Here is a 15,727-nt window from a genome sequence, read left to right on the forward strand (position 1 = left end):
GCAGTTCTCTGAAACCTTACCAGGTTTTAAAAGGGAGGCAGGATCACTTTGTACATCTCTCAGCTACCACTGCTGTTTATACACCACACTGTGATGTTCACCTTCTTTTGTAATAGCAAGACACTGTTGACTCTTGTCAGGTTTGTGATCCACTTTGAGCATCAGAGCTTCTTTGGCTAACTAACTGCTCTACATGGCTTTTCCCCATTAAATATCTGTATGCTTAACTACTCCTTTGTAAGTGTTCCCACTAAAGAGGATCACGTTTTTTCAAAATGTTTAGTCAATCTGTCAAGAGCAATTTGAACTGTCAGTCCGTCCTGCAGCACACTTGCAGCCTCTCACAGCATGATACAGTTTGCAGATTTAATAAACATGTGTTTTTGTCCATCATCTAGGCTATTATTTAAAATACTGAATCGGAGCTAGACTCAGGTCGCAGTGGAACCATACTCAACACCTCCTAGGGACCTACATAATAACTATTATATCTCTCAAGCCAGCTTTGCACCCACTCTGTACTTTAATTTAGACAACATTTCCCTAGTTTGCTAACAAGAATATCACTTGAGGTGATGTCAAAAGCCTTTCTAAGCTCAAGACATATGACGTTTACTGTATCATCTTCTCCATTTTACAAGAGCTACTGCTCTGTAGGAAAAAAAATCACAATGAATCCATGTTGACTCCTACCCTCTTCTCATTGTTTTCCAGTTGCCTTCAAATAGTTTGATTCTTCCCACCCCTTGTAATTTCTTGAGAAGCAGGGAGCTGAATGGGTTCCCCAGCTCCTCTTGCCCTTTCAAATGCTAAGTACCACCTCTGCCCCTTTGGCGACATGGGAGCAACCTGTGCGACTGCAGAAATCCTCGCTGGGGCATGTTGCAGCTCAGAGAATTTGGTCCTCAAGTAGTTGAACCTCAGGCTGGCTGTGGATGGAGCTGAGGCTCGAGAGTGCGGAAAGGCCTGTTGGGGCCACGTGCCTGGGTGCTGACTCTGTGGGAAAGCAGGGGTCTGGGAAGGGGAGGATGGGGGACCATCAAAGTCTTGCCTTGGTACAGAGCTACAATGTGGCTGGGACATACATTTGGATTTGGAGCTGGACATGTACTCCCATTTTATGCAGGAGAAGCAGAGTAGTCAAAGACAAGCACAAACAGATCTGAGATTGTGGGGAAGAATTTCATCCAGATCAGTCAGGCTGAAACAATACAATATACTAAGCATTTTCCACCCTTTTCTTATCCTTTGCTTGTTAGAGAATTAATCTTTTATTGTCTGGTTGTAGCTAGAGAGAAGACTGATACAACCAAACAAGTACTAAACATTTTGGCCTTTCCAGCCACCCTTCTTTTCAGTTGTGCAGTTCTTCCTGAAGGGATTTCTTTTCTGGTTTTTTGGTTTGCCTTTTTTTTTTTTTAATGTTTTTCTTCATAAAAAATACCCTCAGTATTTAGTTTGCTGGGTTTCTTTAGAACTGGAAGACAAAGACATTGCTCTGGTCCTGGAGTATTGAGCCTGATGAGGCAATCATGTAGGAGATATTTGCATAAAAAAAAGAGCTCCTCCCCTCTGCCTGATTAAGAGCCCTTTCCCCATAATTATTGTCTTAATGAAAGCACTACATGCAGCTCACAATACCTATAATTTAATTTTAATTACTCCTGGAAGACAATTAAAGCAGTTATTTAAAAATGCAATTCTTACCATAAAGTATAGCAAAATGGAGTCACAAGCATACACAAGTTATTCATCAGAGCATTTAATATCCTCATGTTAATAATTTTATTATTGCCAAGATGTGTGGCTCAAGCAAGAAATGTATTGCTATGATGGTGAGAGGAGTCATTCACTCTATAGCATTCATGCATTCCAATTGCTAATGCATTGGCTGCACGTATAGAAAAGGAGATGAAAAAAGATGAACGTTATCATTTGACCTGTCTGACCCTGTATCCAAAGCTTATTTCATGCATTTGTCCATGAAATAAATTTCCATCTCTTCTAGAAGCTAATATGATTGATTTTGCATATCAGGGCAAGTAGTGCAAAAATACAGAGCTCCAGCCTAGCCACCCACGTGGCAATCAAGCCTCACCAAGGATTGTCAAAATGCTCATTGGAAAATTGAAAGGCAAAAATTTCTTTGTAAAAATCCACTGTGTTTCTTGCTAGGGTTTTTGAACCAAATAATACTTTGTGTCATCAGCACTAATGTGAAGACACATAAAGAAAAGAACAATCAGTCTTTAAGCTAGTCTATGAGCACTCTCCATATGTTGGTGGGAAAAGCACATTGTCCGTACTAAAAATCTGCCTATAATCCATAGACATAACAGGTCAAATCGCTGAAGTCAAACCTATTGACCTCAGCAGTGTTAGTGGGGCAAAGGGATGGTCTTAATGCAAGCCCATGAAAGCACATGGAGTAGGCTTCATCTCTCCAAGCTTCAGCTGTCTGACCCTTTGCTGCCGGTGCTCAGGCTCCCTTGCGGTTCCCTGCACAGCTCTGCTCCCACCGGGGAAGGGCCCGCCATGCCATAGGAGCCAATTTTAGGCCAAGCTACTGATGTGGTGAAGATGGTGAGACTCTGCTACATCGCTCGCTTGCTCTCAGGAGAGTTTTCCTGAGAATGTTTTACATTGAAAAGCGAACCTTCTTCTGCCAAAATGTTTTCTTCTAGAGCTAATAAAACCAAATTAGACTGTTCCCCAGATCAGGAATGAATTTTGTCTGGTTGTGTGTCATGGATATAATAAACAGTTTATACTTGGGCAAAGGCTGTGTTTAAGTATGGCTGAATCCTGTTTGGTTTACTGTGATTAACCTAAACAATTTATAAATGGATGAAGTAAGTTAATTTAAATTCTTTCTTCCATTTCCTATGGCTTTGTTAAGATTGGGTTCTTAAAGCAACCATTCCAGAAATTATTTCAAGACAAGAAAATTAATGTTAACATTCCTACATTAAAATGAAATTGCCTTTTTTTGCCCCCCTTATTTAATAAGGCTTACATGTCCTTTCCAGAAGTACTCAGGCTAAACAACCTGATGCTTAATGGGAGATGTTCTTAATGCCTTAAAACACGGGAGCATTTTGCTATGCCGTTCAAAGCATTAAAAGAAAAATTTCAGTCTAATCCCCTGCAAGTTACTTCTGCAAACTCCTCCTCAGTGGTGAGGCTGAAGTGTCGGTGACATTGTCATGTTACAGAAATACTGCTCCTGCTTCTCACATGGGGATTAGATGAGCAAAAGGGGTTGCAGCCAAAGCACATGAGCAAGTCTGTATAAAAGTGTACGACACTTAACAACTGGAAAATTAAAAGTCTTGGTATGAGATTTATGTCCTGTTCAAAATCTTTTAGCTAATTAAAGGTATGGCCTACTTTCTTCTGCCTCCAGGAGCACCGGATGGCTTATGGAAAGTGAGTACCTCAGTTGAAGAGAATTGGTACCCTGGCTTTAATTTCACCAAAAGAGGAAACCTCACCTTTCCAGAAATAAGGCTGGATTCAAGTATCAGCAGTTATCATCTTTCACTTGCTAAGTGCCTCTCTTATGGATAGGCTGCTCCTGAATACGCTGTCTGTTAACCCATGTGCTGCAAGTTATAATTCTCCTTGGTGGCAGCACCACGTAGCTGTTTTTCTTGGTGGTGTGAGCAGATGGGCTTTGTGTTTTCTTTTACTGGATCCTTTCTCTGACAGCCTTTGGTTCAGTTTTGTTGGATAAAGGTGAAACACTCTTTTTGTCATTCCAGGCATTCATATACCCTCTATAAAAGGCTTTGCTGTTTCAAAAAATAGTGTTTTACTTTAAATGATTCTCAAACAATTGTTGCAATGATGTACTGAAAAAGCCGAGAGTAGGCCTTGTATTTTCATCTCAATCTCTGAAGCAACAACCCTTGGCACTTCTGAGTCTGGGGACGCATTTCTTACATGTTGTCAAATGATGTATTCTCAATTTATAATCTTATTTTACTGGGTAGTCACAGCATAGACAGTCTTGCTAGATGAATGCAGAGATCCTCTCAGCATTCACATACATGTATAAGGAAGTCAGTAGATAAAGACCAGCCTTCAAGAGCTAAACATTTGCAGCCACAGACAGACAGATGTTTATCTCAGGAGAAGTTTATACTGTCTTCTGTTTGAGAACTAGAAAGACAGTTTTCACTTTCAAGCGAAAGCAGGAATTAGATGCAATCAATATCTTCTGTAAACATTTTCTAACCTTAAATGGTCTCCAGCAAGGTTGAAGCGTGAAGACCCTGGCATATTTCTAACAGAAGGAAGTCTATTTCTGGAGCTCTTTATGCGAGACAGAAAGCGCTGGGTTTGAGCTTTGTTGGGGCAGGGGGCAGGGAGGTGAGGAGCTCCACTTCTGTAGCTCACCATACAGCTCTGATGAGAACACATCCTGCATCCCATGTCGGTTTAGCTCATCCTAAATAAAACACTCCCCTAAACCCCACATGCAGCCAGCTGGTGGCTGAGGGCTGAGGCACTCTGCAAAAACCGGGACATTTCAAAGGTCCTTATGTTACACTGGCAGCTGACTGAGCTGTATGCTACAGAAAATCCTACTGCAGCAGGAGTCATTGGGGGGTGGTGAGAGTCAGGGGTGAAGGGGGGGATAATGCGAGTCGCTCATGTGGATGACAAACTGGTGGAAGCTTCACCCCAGGGGTGCCAGGAGGGGACAATGTGGTCAACCTCTCCTTCAGAAAATTAAGGAGACAGCCCTGGTCCAGGGAGCCTCACACAACCACTGACGTTGGAGCAGAAAGCCAGCAAGCCTGGCTGGAGACCTGACCGCCATCTCCATGCAAGCTGGTTAGAAACACATATGATGTGTATTTCTTTTGGGCTTTGCTTCTTCTGCATCGCTCCTGTCCTAAATAAGCAAAGTGGAGGTGTATTAAACAGATGTATGCAATGGGTTTACTCAGGTGCTGTTTCCAGAGGAGGACAAACCCTGGCAGTCAGGACGGTCCTTGTTGGGGAGAGGAGGGGGCCGGGGAGGAGAGGGACACAGGAGGAAGGGCACGGCTCCAGCCTGAGCAGAAACGATGGTGAGGTGCCCTTCAGGAGGTCATGCAGGGCTAAGCTCAATGCTTAAACCCCAATATCTGATGCAGGTCTTGTTCTGAAACACAAATACAATGAGTTGCTTTCATGAGAGAATGACCAGCGCCCCGATCCAAAACCGGAGGCGGGAGGGAGGGCACTGCACAGCCCCCACTCAGGCACCTGAAGGTGCCTGGGAGGAGGAGAGGATAGGCAGGGAGTGGAAAGCGGCAGCCTGGGCTTGAAGCCACGGATGGCTGAAAAAAGAGAGTGGGGTGAATTGCTTTTTGTTTCTTCTTCCATAGGAAAGTCTTGCTGCAGCGGAGGAGGAGGAGGGGGAGTGCTTTCAGCTGCGAGTGGTCCCTCCTATGACACACATGAGATGGCTAACCTGGGAAGAAGTGCCAGGGCTCTTTGCTCTACCTGCTTTCACATGGCAGCACATTTGCAAAACAGACATTTCAGCAGTGAGACTTTAATCATGCCGACTTGATCAGGTGGCCATTTTATTTTTTAAGAATTTAGCTACATAAATGCAACTGTCCAAAGAGATTGGTTTATCACCATTATAACTGAGCAAATCATTCACAGCAGATAATTTATGAGCTGCCTTTTGCCTTTGCCTCTTCATGAAGTGATTAGATGGTGCTCAAAGCATTCATTAGTCAAGAGTTTTAAATCTATTTCCTGGGCTCGGTCCTCCCAGGAGCCTCACAATTTGGCCGTATTTCAACAAGCCACTGACTTTGTCCTCAGCTTTCTGCCCATGAGCAAGGCCTTTCAGCTGCCGGAGGTCAAAAATAGGTGAGAGCTGCCAACAGCTCAAGGCACTGTGAGGAAACGGTCTGGACAGCTGGGCTGGGACACCATGGGCTCAGGCCAACTGGGTCTTGTGGGTCATGCTGGTAAATGTAATCCAGTAGGACACAGGTGCCTGAGAAAAAAACAAACACCAAAATCCTGCAGTGAGGTGCATCACTTATATCGACCCAAGATGAGACTGGAATTTTTGGCACACCCCCCAGCAAGAGCCTTCTGAACACACACATGGTGTGCACCCACTTGTATGAACGTTTGCCAAGTAACAAGCGGCATGAACACAGCCAAAGTGCATTCAGGAACAACAAGCAGACAGTCTGGAACAGAATTCACTCCATCTTCTTTGTGACCAGAGGGAAAAATTGCCATAGGCAGCATTTTATTAAAAACATAATGCCAAAAAAAACCCTAAAACAGAAAAAGCAAGCAGGAGAGAGAGAAAGAGCTAGGGATCAGGAAATAAATTAATCAATGTTCCTCTGGAAGCAAGGGAAGCCCTTGGGTCCCAGCACAGCTGGCTTGACAAGAGGACAATATTGCAGGTGCTCTACATGTGGCCCAGTTTGTTTCCAGGAGCATTCAGAATAACGATGTCTTAATGCCTTTCTTTTTCTTTTTTTCCCCCCTCAGGAGCTGGGTCATGATTTTTTCTTCTTTTATCATTCATGTCTATTCCAGTAGCAGTTGGGAATATCCTAGAAGGGGGTGAAATCCCCATTGTGCTGGGAATTATGTGAGCTGGTAACACAGAGGCAGGCTGCGCCAGGAAACTGCCATCCAGTTTAGACCATTGCATAGGTCAGCAGTAAACCCAAAGATTGCCTTCTGCATTGCACAGCTGGAGCCTCCTTGCTGTGTACCCTGGCGATAAAATGCCGATTGACGTGCTAATTAAGAGCTGCTTACAGAAGGATGTTGAATACCATATTTAGGATAAGAAAGGTGGGCAAAAGCCTTAATTGAAAAAATATTAAAAGGATATAGTGTACTTTATTCCAAGGATATTGTGTACTTCAAGACTGAAAGGTGTGTGGAGTTTGCCTGCTACATTTTCTTAATACACTTTATACTTGGTTTTGCAACACTTGTTCGCCTTGTTATGCCAAAAGGACTTTGAGCCAGTGTAAACAGGATGTCAGGGCTTGAAGATCTTTGCCAATACGCTGCCAGCAGTGGGGACTGGTGACGGGCGGCCGCTGCCACCAGTGCACCAGCAAACACTGGGGCCGACCACAGTGATGCTAGGCTTGCCTAGGGCTCAGCAGGGCGCTGCTGGAAACCACAGAGGTGTGGGCAGGGAGGCTTTGCATGCCCATAGGGAAGCTGAGAGCTGTTCTGTACCTGGCCTTTGCTGAAGGAACAGGAGAGAAAGGAAGGCTGCACTGTTAATGCTTCCTGGGGACTGGGGGGAGGCTGCAGAGCATCCCACCATCCCTCAATGCGACTACAGCAAGGCTGGTGCTGGCAGCACTGCCTTGCAGCTGGCGGGGATCCTGTCCTGAGTGCACCCTCGGCAGCAGCCCTGCAGCAAGGCTCCCTGCAGGCCCCTCCGTGGTGTCCCCAGGCAGCTGGTTTCAGCTGGCTGCAGAGCATCTTCACGGTGCAGCTTGATTTATAGTCTAGTAATACAGGGCAGAAGTAGCTGGCTTGAAGGAAGAGCTGGTCTTGAGCAACCTGATCTAAGCTGCCTGTTTTGAACAGGAGCCTGGACCAGACAACCGGCGAGCACAGTGCCTGGACCGAAGGTCCCAGCCAGCCTTGGTTATTCTACAATTCTGCTCAACTCATGAATGAAGACACCCGAGTGCCTGTTTGGGGAATCCCCACTTGAAGGCTCAAAGGAAGATATTCAGTGCAGCCAAGCATGAGCTCTGCTGGAGGTTTTGGCACCAAAATACAATCCCTGAAAAAAATGGTCATGCCTGGAGAGTCTCAGATGCGTACATCAGGCACTGGTGGACTGCATCCTGTGTAAAGGCTTAGATTCAACCTAAGTCACACTTGAGGCAATTTGGCGGGGGGAAGAGGATGGCAGTATCTTGCTCTTTGTTTACGTGGTGCTTGTGTTCTGCATGTCTTCCATGGGAGGGGTATCAGCTTAAAAAGGTGAAAGCTCTGAGCAGAGAGCAGTAGCTGTAAGGCACAAGCACTTTTATCACACACTTCTCAGTGACACAGATTTAGTGGGCCGTCTTCTGGCTCACTTTAATACCAGCACCAAAACAACTGAGGTTTAACTGAGGCCTTATCATAGAATTATAGAATCGTTTAGGTTGGAAAAGACCTTTAAGATCATTGAGTCCAACCATTAACCTAACACTGCCAAGTCCACCACTAAACCATGTCCCTAAGTGCTGCATCTACACTGAGAACTGAGCAACCTAAAAGTAGGAGAGTGTCAGCTGTGAACCCTCTTCTCCCTCTCTTCCCCTGAGACTAATGAAGGTTTTACACTGCAGGGGCTAACGGGCCAGCAAGTTTGGGTATCCGCTAGTGCTGTTCTGCTGAAGGGCAGGATGGACATGGGGGGAGTCATTAGCAAAGCAGGACACATGCAAAGGCCATTTGACACACTGGGCATGACATTCAGGCCTCTGGTGGAAGGAATGGGCCTGAGTCATTTTAGGATAGGATTCATTTTATGAAAAGCCCTGTCCCTATTCTGGATGCTCCAGAGATGAAAGACAGACTTGAGTGGGTGTTATTTTATTTGCTCCAATAAACATTTGATTTATACAAAACAAAACAAAACAGACCAAAAAACCCCAAAACTGTTTACAAAGCAAGTTAAGTGCTTGAAACTTTTGATATACAAGAGTATATATTGTTCACATTCCTATTTCATACATGATGTACAGGTGAAATATTCCTTAAACGAATAAAAATTTTCCTTTACATGTAGTAGTAGTAAAAAAACCAAACCATAAAAATGTCAGTATTGTCAGGAACTACCAGACGCCATTCCTTGACCTTCAGCGTGGATGGAGGATGAGAAACGGGCCGCGACATTCCCTCTCCCCCCCCCCGCCCCCGCCACCCCCGCCCCGCTCCGGGCAGCCGAGGCGGCGGCGCGGCAGCGGCGGGTCGCTAGAGGGCAGCGGGCCCCGCCGCCGCCGGCAGCAGCTCCGCAGCCCCGCGCCTCTGCCCGCTTGCTTTCTTCTTGTTTTGTTTTTTTTTTTTTAAAACAAAAAACAAATCATCCCCCCCCCCCCCCTTATAAAATTTGACATAGTATCCTCTGAATTCCACTGTACTTGTTGAGGTTTTGCCCCGCTCTGTTTAAATATTTCTGAGTAGCTTTTGGTTAAAAAAAAAAAAAAAAAAAGCAGCAGATAAAAACCCATTTCAAATAAAATACTTGTCATCATAAATCTTAACTCCTATTTGAATAAGCATGATTGTATTGACTTACACGGCAAAAACTTCTAGAGAAATATTGATGTTTATCTGCCAAAGGTGTTTACAAAATTGCACCAGATACATCTGTGCAGGACTGGTTTCTGCTGGCTGAATTTCTAATTTCCAAGGCCTGCTTACGTGCCGTGAGGAAGAAAAAAGTGGAAAAAATCACTGCAAAACTCCTGAAGACAAAATTGTTAGCACTTACTAAAGACATTGCTGTCGTTTATATAGGCCCAATGTGATGTCACCTGTCTTAAACATTTTGGAGAACTGAAAGAATGTAAGCAATGTCTGAGGGATCCTTTTGGAATAAATGGTCTTTCCTGGGTTTTGGTTTTTTTTCTGTTAATTGCTGACTTGCTGAGGGCAGCCCTATATGCAAGCAGTGCTGAGGGCAGGATATGCCATTAACCTAATGCTACAGAGCTTTCCTTCATCTCCAAGGTCCTTTTGCAAAAATAAAGGCACCAGCTGTTGTCTCTTACTTTTCTCTAGCAAGTGTGGAACAGAGTCAGACTGTGGTGTGTCAAGCAATTAGACATGCTGTACAGGGAAAAAAAATGTTTGTTCTTGCAGCAACACAATCAAGGTAAAAGGAAGGAAAAAAAATAGTACTGCCTGCACTCAGAATGCACAGCAAATATAAAACATCTGCTTGGATTATTGCTGGCCCTGTCTTGTTTTGTATGGTGTGCGGGTGGGGATGGGAGGAGGGGAAAACTCATCCTGCTGATACTTTGCAACCTGCTTGCAAGCAGCATGAATTCAAAGCAATAAACATATAACATTAATGACCTCTGTATTGAAACACGTGTGGGAGGGACCAAACCTCCTCGCACTCCCGTTCTGGGACACTGTGAGGACGTTGGGGTTAAGGTGAGAGGGCAAAGGCATCCCTGAACCTTCCAAAATGTGCTGCAGACAGGACCGCGTAGGTACAACTGCAAAGCCAAATTGGCCTGTCTGCTGTGAGACTGCTCCTGCAACTGTGAACTGCAGGGCCACAGCCAGGTGGTTACAGCACATGCTTTGAAAGCCATCTTCTTATTGCATATTATTCCTAACTTTTTGGCAGAGCGCTTAGTGCACAATTGCTGCTGTCGTGCTATGCCAGTCTCCCCAGGCTCCTTCCCTAAGGGGGAGGGATCTCTAATGCACTGGTAATTTCCTGGAAGCACTTTTTTTTTAAAACTCTTTTTTTTCAGAGCATGGCTGTTTATAGGTATATAGATATATATATATACACATACACACACATTTTTTATATATATATGTATATATATATATAAAAAATAGCAATTTCATAGTTACATACAGGCATTAATAAAGTGCATAATGTTATTGGCTATTTTCAAAACTCATTTCCTGAGGAAGTGCTAACATACATAGCCCCTCCTATGACATGATGCCGGCAGCCAGTGCTAGGGTATGACACCTACTCCCTGGCTTTTAATTCCCACGAATACATCTCCCTGTCTGGAGCCGGAGCCTAAAGGGAGTAGTGACAGCCTCAGTCCTCCAGGAAGCAAGTCAAGACTCCGATCGAGACTTCTTCCTTTGCCAAGGTGAACGCATCTAGGAGCGACTTCCCTCCCTTTCGGAGCTCTCAGGTGCGTGCTACTTGGCGGTGGTCACAGAGCCGTCTTCGGGGATCTTCTCCTCCGAACAGCTTCTTCCCGAGAGCTTGTCGTGGTACTTGAGCTCGCTGAAGCGCTCCACAACGCACTGTGCCGTGAGCCGGGCCTCGGGGTCGTGGTCCCAGCACTCTATAAGAGTTTCGCACACCATCTGGATGCCCTGCAGAGAGCACAGAGAGAGCAGCCGTGATGGGGCCAGTCACCGCCAAAGCCCGTGTGTGAGAGTTGCTTTAGTGCCCTCTGAAGTTCAGGGGGTTATTCACGTGTGACCTGGAGGTGCTTTATGGGCTCTGCTGCTACTGTCACGGGGCTATGCTTTTCTTTTTTTTTTTAAAAGAAACCCTACTACAATATTTTCAGCTCTTTAGTTGGTACTGTCATTTCTGGGCATATGTTCTGATACTTTATAACAAGAAAAATGATGCTTTGGACTAGTGCTATAGAATCAAGTAGGGTTTTTTTCTTTAAAAATATGATCAGAATTCTTGGATAACATGACTTCCCGCTCAACCCATGCCTTTGTGTGCCTGAATTCTGTTCGGGTTTTTCAAACAAAATTCTGATTGCCAGCAATATCAGGCCCTACATCAGCCCTTTATAAATTCCTCACAGACTAACTAAATCTATGTGCAAATATGGGCCTCAGTCCCACAAACACTTAAACACATGTCACTCACAGATGTAACTATTTAACCTTCATTTCAATGCTGATGCTCATGTTTACAGGAGAAAAAAATAGTTGCATCTCTGTAATGCATTTTATAAACATGAGGTATTTGCCAGGAAATTGTGTGCTTTGCTTTATGACACTAAAAGCCCATTAAGTAGGATTTATCTTAAACTTCTTATTTAAAAAAAATAACATTTCACAACACTGCATTAATTGCATAATTTACCTAATTGGTGATGTTGACTGATGTCAATGTTAATAGCAGAATGTTATTGTCTGTATACAAATAACATTAGTTTTCTGCTGGCATTGAAATTACAAGCAGTAAATTAAATTAAATATTAAACATTAACTTGAAATCAATAGTGCAACAAATCTCATTAAGGGGGGGAAAAATTGTAATATGTAAATCCATTCCAGAATTTTATCATGATGAATAATGAGTTCATTACAAAAACACGACTGCAGAGGAAGGAAATGAATATGGAAGAGCCATTACAGTAAGAGCAACTTCTATGGAGTTCAAAGCAGATCCTCAGCTGCTGCAAACTGTCACAGCCCCATGGAAGCCGATGCGTCACTGCATTTTAGATAGCGCAATGTGAAACGCTGAAGGGATTCAGACGAAGGGAATTAAATCCACCTTCATTAAATGTCCTGTGTGTCATCCGGCATCCGTTTCCTGCCTTAGACTCTTAGCCAGCTGTGCCCGTCCCGGTGACACACAAGTGCAGATGCGTGGTCCTCCCAGTCGGTGGGGTGCCCTGTACCGGGGGCAGACTGAGGTCTGGGTTTTACATAGGGAAGAAATCTCTGAAGTTGAATGCAGGACACCTAGGTCCAAATCTGCGATCGTTTTACTTGCTGTGTAAAGCCAGAGGTGATGAAATTCACAGTGCATCTTACAGCTCTACTCCAGTACCTCAAGCTGCAGCCCTCCGCACACTCAGGCTTGCTGCCATGAGAGCAACTGTGGGCCTGCCCTGTGCCAGAGCACCACAGGGATCCTGAGCCTGGTGCTTCCCTGTCCAGGCGCCCTGGGCATGCTGGCACACCTACACTTGCCGCTATGCCTAGCTGTGCATGAAACAAGCTCCTAGACACTTCTCTCCAAGGCATAACTGGCGGTACTGCCCATTTCTACTGCCACATAATGCAGTGCCCTGCCGCAGTGTCTGCAGGAGTAGCCCTGTCCTGAATGCAGACAAGTCTCTAGGCCACCTAACACTGCCCCAGGCCTGCTTTAAGTGCCAATGGCTTTTGCTTTATAGGGGCTTTCATCACCTTCTATGACATGTACATCATCTGACTTCCCAAATGCAGAACAGAAATATTTGCTGACCATGTCTGCCTTTGCTGTTCTTCTGTTTCCCAAATCAGTTCTCTACCCTTCTTTACTTCAATTTTTTTTTCGCACAAGAGACCATGTCTTTTGAATATCCCGAGAAATGTTCTCACACTGTTCCTAATTTTAAGCATTTTCTACTCTTTAATTTTTATCTCCCAAATGATCTGGCTCAGGATTCTTTTCTGTGTTGTTAATTGGGCTTTTCTAAAGTACCACATATGTATTACCAGTTTGGACTTCATTTTGACTTCATGGAAAACAAACAACTGCAGTCCACTCATAATTGCTTTTACCAGCTCATCCACAATTTTTATAAAATTTCTGCAACCAGTTCTTTTCTCTAAAGATGAGCATTAGTATAATCTCTCATTCCCAGCTCAACTTGTCATTTAGAAGATGGTTGTATCTATGACTCCTAGAAATGTCAAGGGCTTTTTAGTACTCGTAACATCAGATATCCAGGTGTCCCTCAAAATACAGCTCTCCTCCCCAGTTAAAGCACCCCTCCTCAGTAACCCTACTCATCACAGATGACTAGATAAGGAGCAAGTCCCTATAGTCCAGGAAGGGGCTGCACTCTGCCATAGTCATCAGGTGGCAGATGCGTTGTTCTTGGTTGGAAAGATGATTGATTTTGGCCACTCACTTGGCCTTTCCTCAGTAGGTGTTAGACTGTCATTTTAACATCTCAACTGGAATGAAAAAGGGAGTGTTACATTGCTCCTGATGGAAATACTAGCTGATCTTGGTTGCCTGGGCTTTTATAAATGTTCATGATGCTTTCCTTTTGTCTGTAAAGACCACTCAACATATTTCATTGACGAGTGGAATGACCAAGCCTCACTTCTCCTCTGAGACAATTCTCATTTTATCTCTTCTGATAAAACTGCTCAGAGCAAAGGCGAAGAAATGCATGCCTTTGGCTTGTTTCCATTCAGTTTCATCTCCTGAGAAATGAGGCTGCAACTATCACCTAGGAAGTGCAACCATGGTGTCCGTGAACGGGGAAAGCTGACAGAATGCTTCACAACATGTGAGGGAAACGGACTGCTAACGTGCAATCTGAATAAAAACAGACTGGCTTGCTGAAGACTCATTTCCTGTTTTCTTAAACCTGTCAACAGCTGGGATACAACTATGACTGCTCTCCATGATAAAGTACTGAGATTTGTTTTCTCTGCTGAAGGGGCCCATGTGCGAAGTTGTTCTCTTTGACCTTTCAGAGCCTGCACACAGTGTGTTTTAAGGCCCTAATTATTCTGTGGCTGTCTGGGTGATTCTCGGGCCTCAGGTTTTGAGAAAAAAATCTTTTTGTTTTGATCACTTTTAGGTTACACTGACGGGCAGCAGAAATCCCAGGGCTTTGGTGTAGGCACGGTGCAGAGCACTGTGGTGTCTGAACCACAGGCAGCACCGCTGTCACCATGTGACAGAGCTCTAATCCATGCAAAAGGGAGGTCCAGCCTGTTGGGCAGGGCCCTGAGTTAAGACTCAGGCTTTGGGCAGCCGCTGAACGTGTGGTGCAGCTCCCAGCTGCTCACATGTGGTGCTCTTACCTGATGGTTAAGCCAGGAGCTGGGGATCTCGGGTCGCCCTCTGTCTCTTAGGACATTGTCCTTCATGCTTTCCACGCAGGGGTGTTCTCGCACTTTAGAGCCGAATGGGGGCTCGTACTCTTTCACTTCTGCCAAGAGAATAAGCAAACACAAGGGTATTCAGCTGAGCTGCGCTGGTGCCAAGTGTGAAGGGAGCTGGCTGTTCTCTGGAGGAGTAGGAGCTACTGATTAGCTGCTCAGTGCCACTGTTCTGCTTGACCAGCTCCAAACAAAGCAAAGGCAGTTGGCATTTTCAAAAATGTTTCAAATGAGTTTCTCCCACACGCCCCCTCCCTCCCCTTTTCTTTCCTAGCCAGCTAAACAATTTTCATTTAAACCCTTTAGTACATAATCATATTAGCAACAGTCAAGAGTAACCCATAATGGTTTGTGAGCCTTTCAATCTGTGCTGAGGCAAAACACACAGGAGATTCAAGGTGAGTTTTGCTTGAGCCAGGCTTGCAAGAACTAGTCCCCCTCGGGTCCCCTGGAGTCCACACACACTTACCAGGTGAAATATAAACTGAAATCTATCTAGGTCATGATAGATGTTAATGCGCCAGATTGCTAGGAGGAAACAGTTGCTTGAAAAGGACAAAGATACAGTAAGAAGCAGTGCTGGAAGCTGCTATGCTGCCCTTGTTTATTATTTAGCTGCATTCCCTTGTAGAAAGTAGTAGTCTGCTCTTATTTTAGGCCTGTTTCCCAGAATAGGTCAGTTTTGGCCCATGATGCAGGGGGCACAGCTTCCTGAAGGGGCTGCTGCCATTCTAGTTTTTGTTTGCATGTTGCATATTTTCTTTGCTTTTCTTTGGAGAGAGAAAGGAAGAGGCAGACATATGGGACCTTTGGAGAAAACTCAAGAAATCTCTGAGAGCGGAAATATTATAGTAGATGCTGACACAGTGTAGAAAATGCTGTGGTTTCTTTGGGAACAGATGGAGACTTTACTCACAGGCCTAATGACTTGCTAGTATTAGATAAAGATTTATGAAGTTGGCCTGTTCTGCTGCCTCTTATTTCTTTCTAGGAATTAATTGAGGGCAAGAAAAACTGAAGTGTAATCTACAAGGCAGTCTGAGGAATGCATATGAGTGCCCAGAAGATGTGTGAAGAGAGATGAACGAGACTGGAGACGCTACTGTTGCGTCACGTTACAACCAAAGTTCAAATGCAGTGT

The 15,727-nt window shown here is 44.6% G+C and overlaps 1 protein-coding gene across 2 annotated transcripts in view; it reads right to left on the reverse strand.

The window, feature by feature from the left end:
* Positions 1-10,598: 10,598 nt before the first annotated feature.
* The window catches only part of TGFBR2 (transforming growth factor beta receptor 2), a 61,191-nt gene continuing 56,062 nt past the window's right edge, over positions 10,599-15,727 (reverse strand). For both annotated transcript variants that reach the window (XM_050891037.1, XM_050891038.1), the window contains 2 exons: positions 14,509-14,636; positions 10,599-11,094 (listed from right to left, as the gene is read on the reverse strand). In XM_050891037.1, coding sequence (XP_050746994.1) covers positions 10,915-11,094; positions 14,509-14,636 — 308 coding nt within the window. In that variant the 3' untranslated portion in view covers positions 10,599-10,914. The remainder of the gene's footprint in view (positions 11,095-14,508; positions 14,637-15,727) is intronic.

This window comes from Gymnogyps californianus, chromosome 2 (assembly GCF_018139145.2).
Source record: "Gymnogyps californianus isolate 813 chromosome 2, ASM1813914v2, whole genome shotgun sequence".
Classification (NCBI taxonomy): domain Eukaryota; kingdom Metazoa; phylum Chordata; class Aves; order Accipitriformes; family Cathartidae; genus Gymnogyps; species Gymnogyps californianus.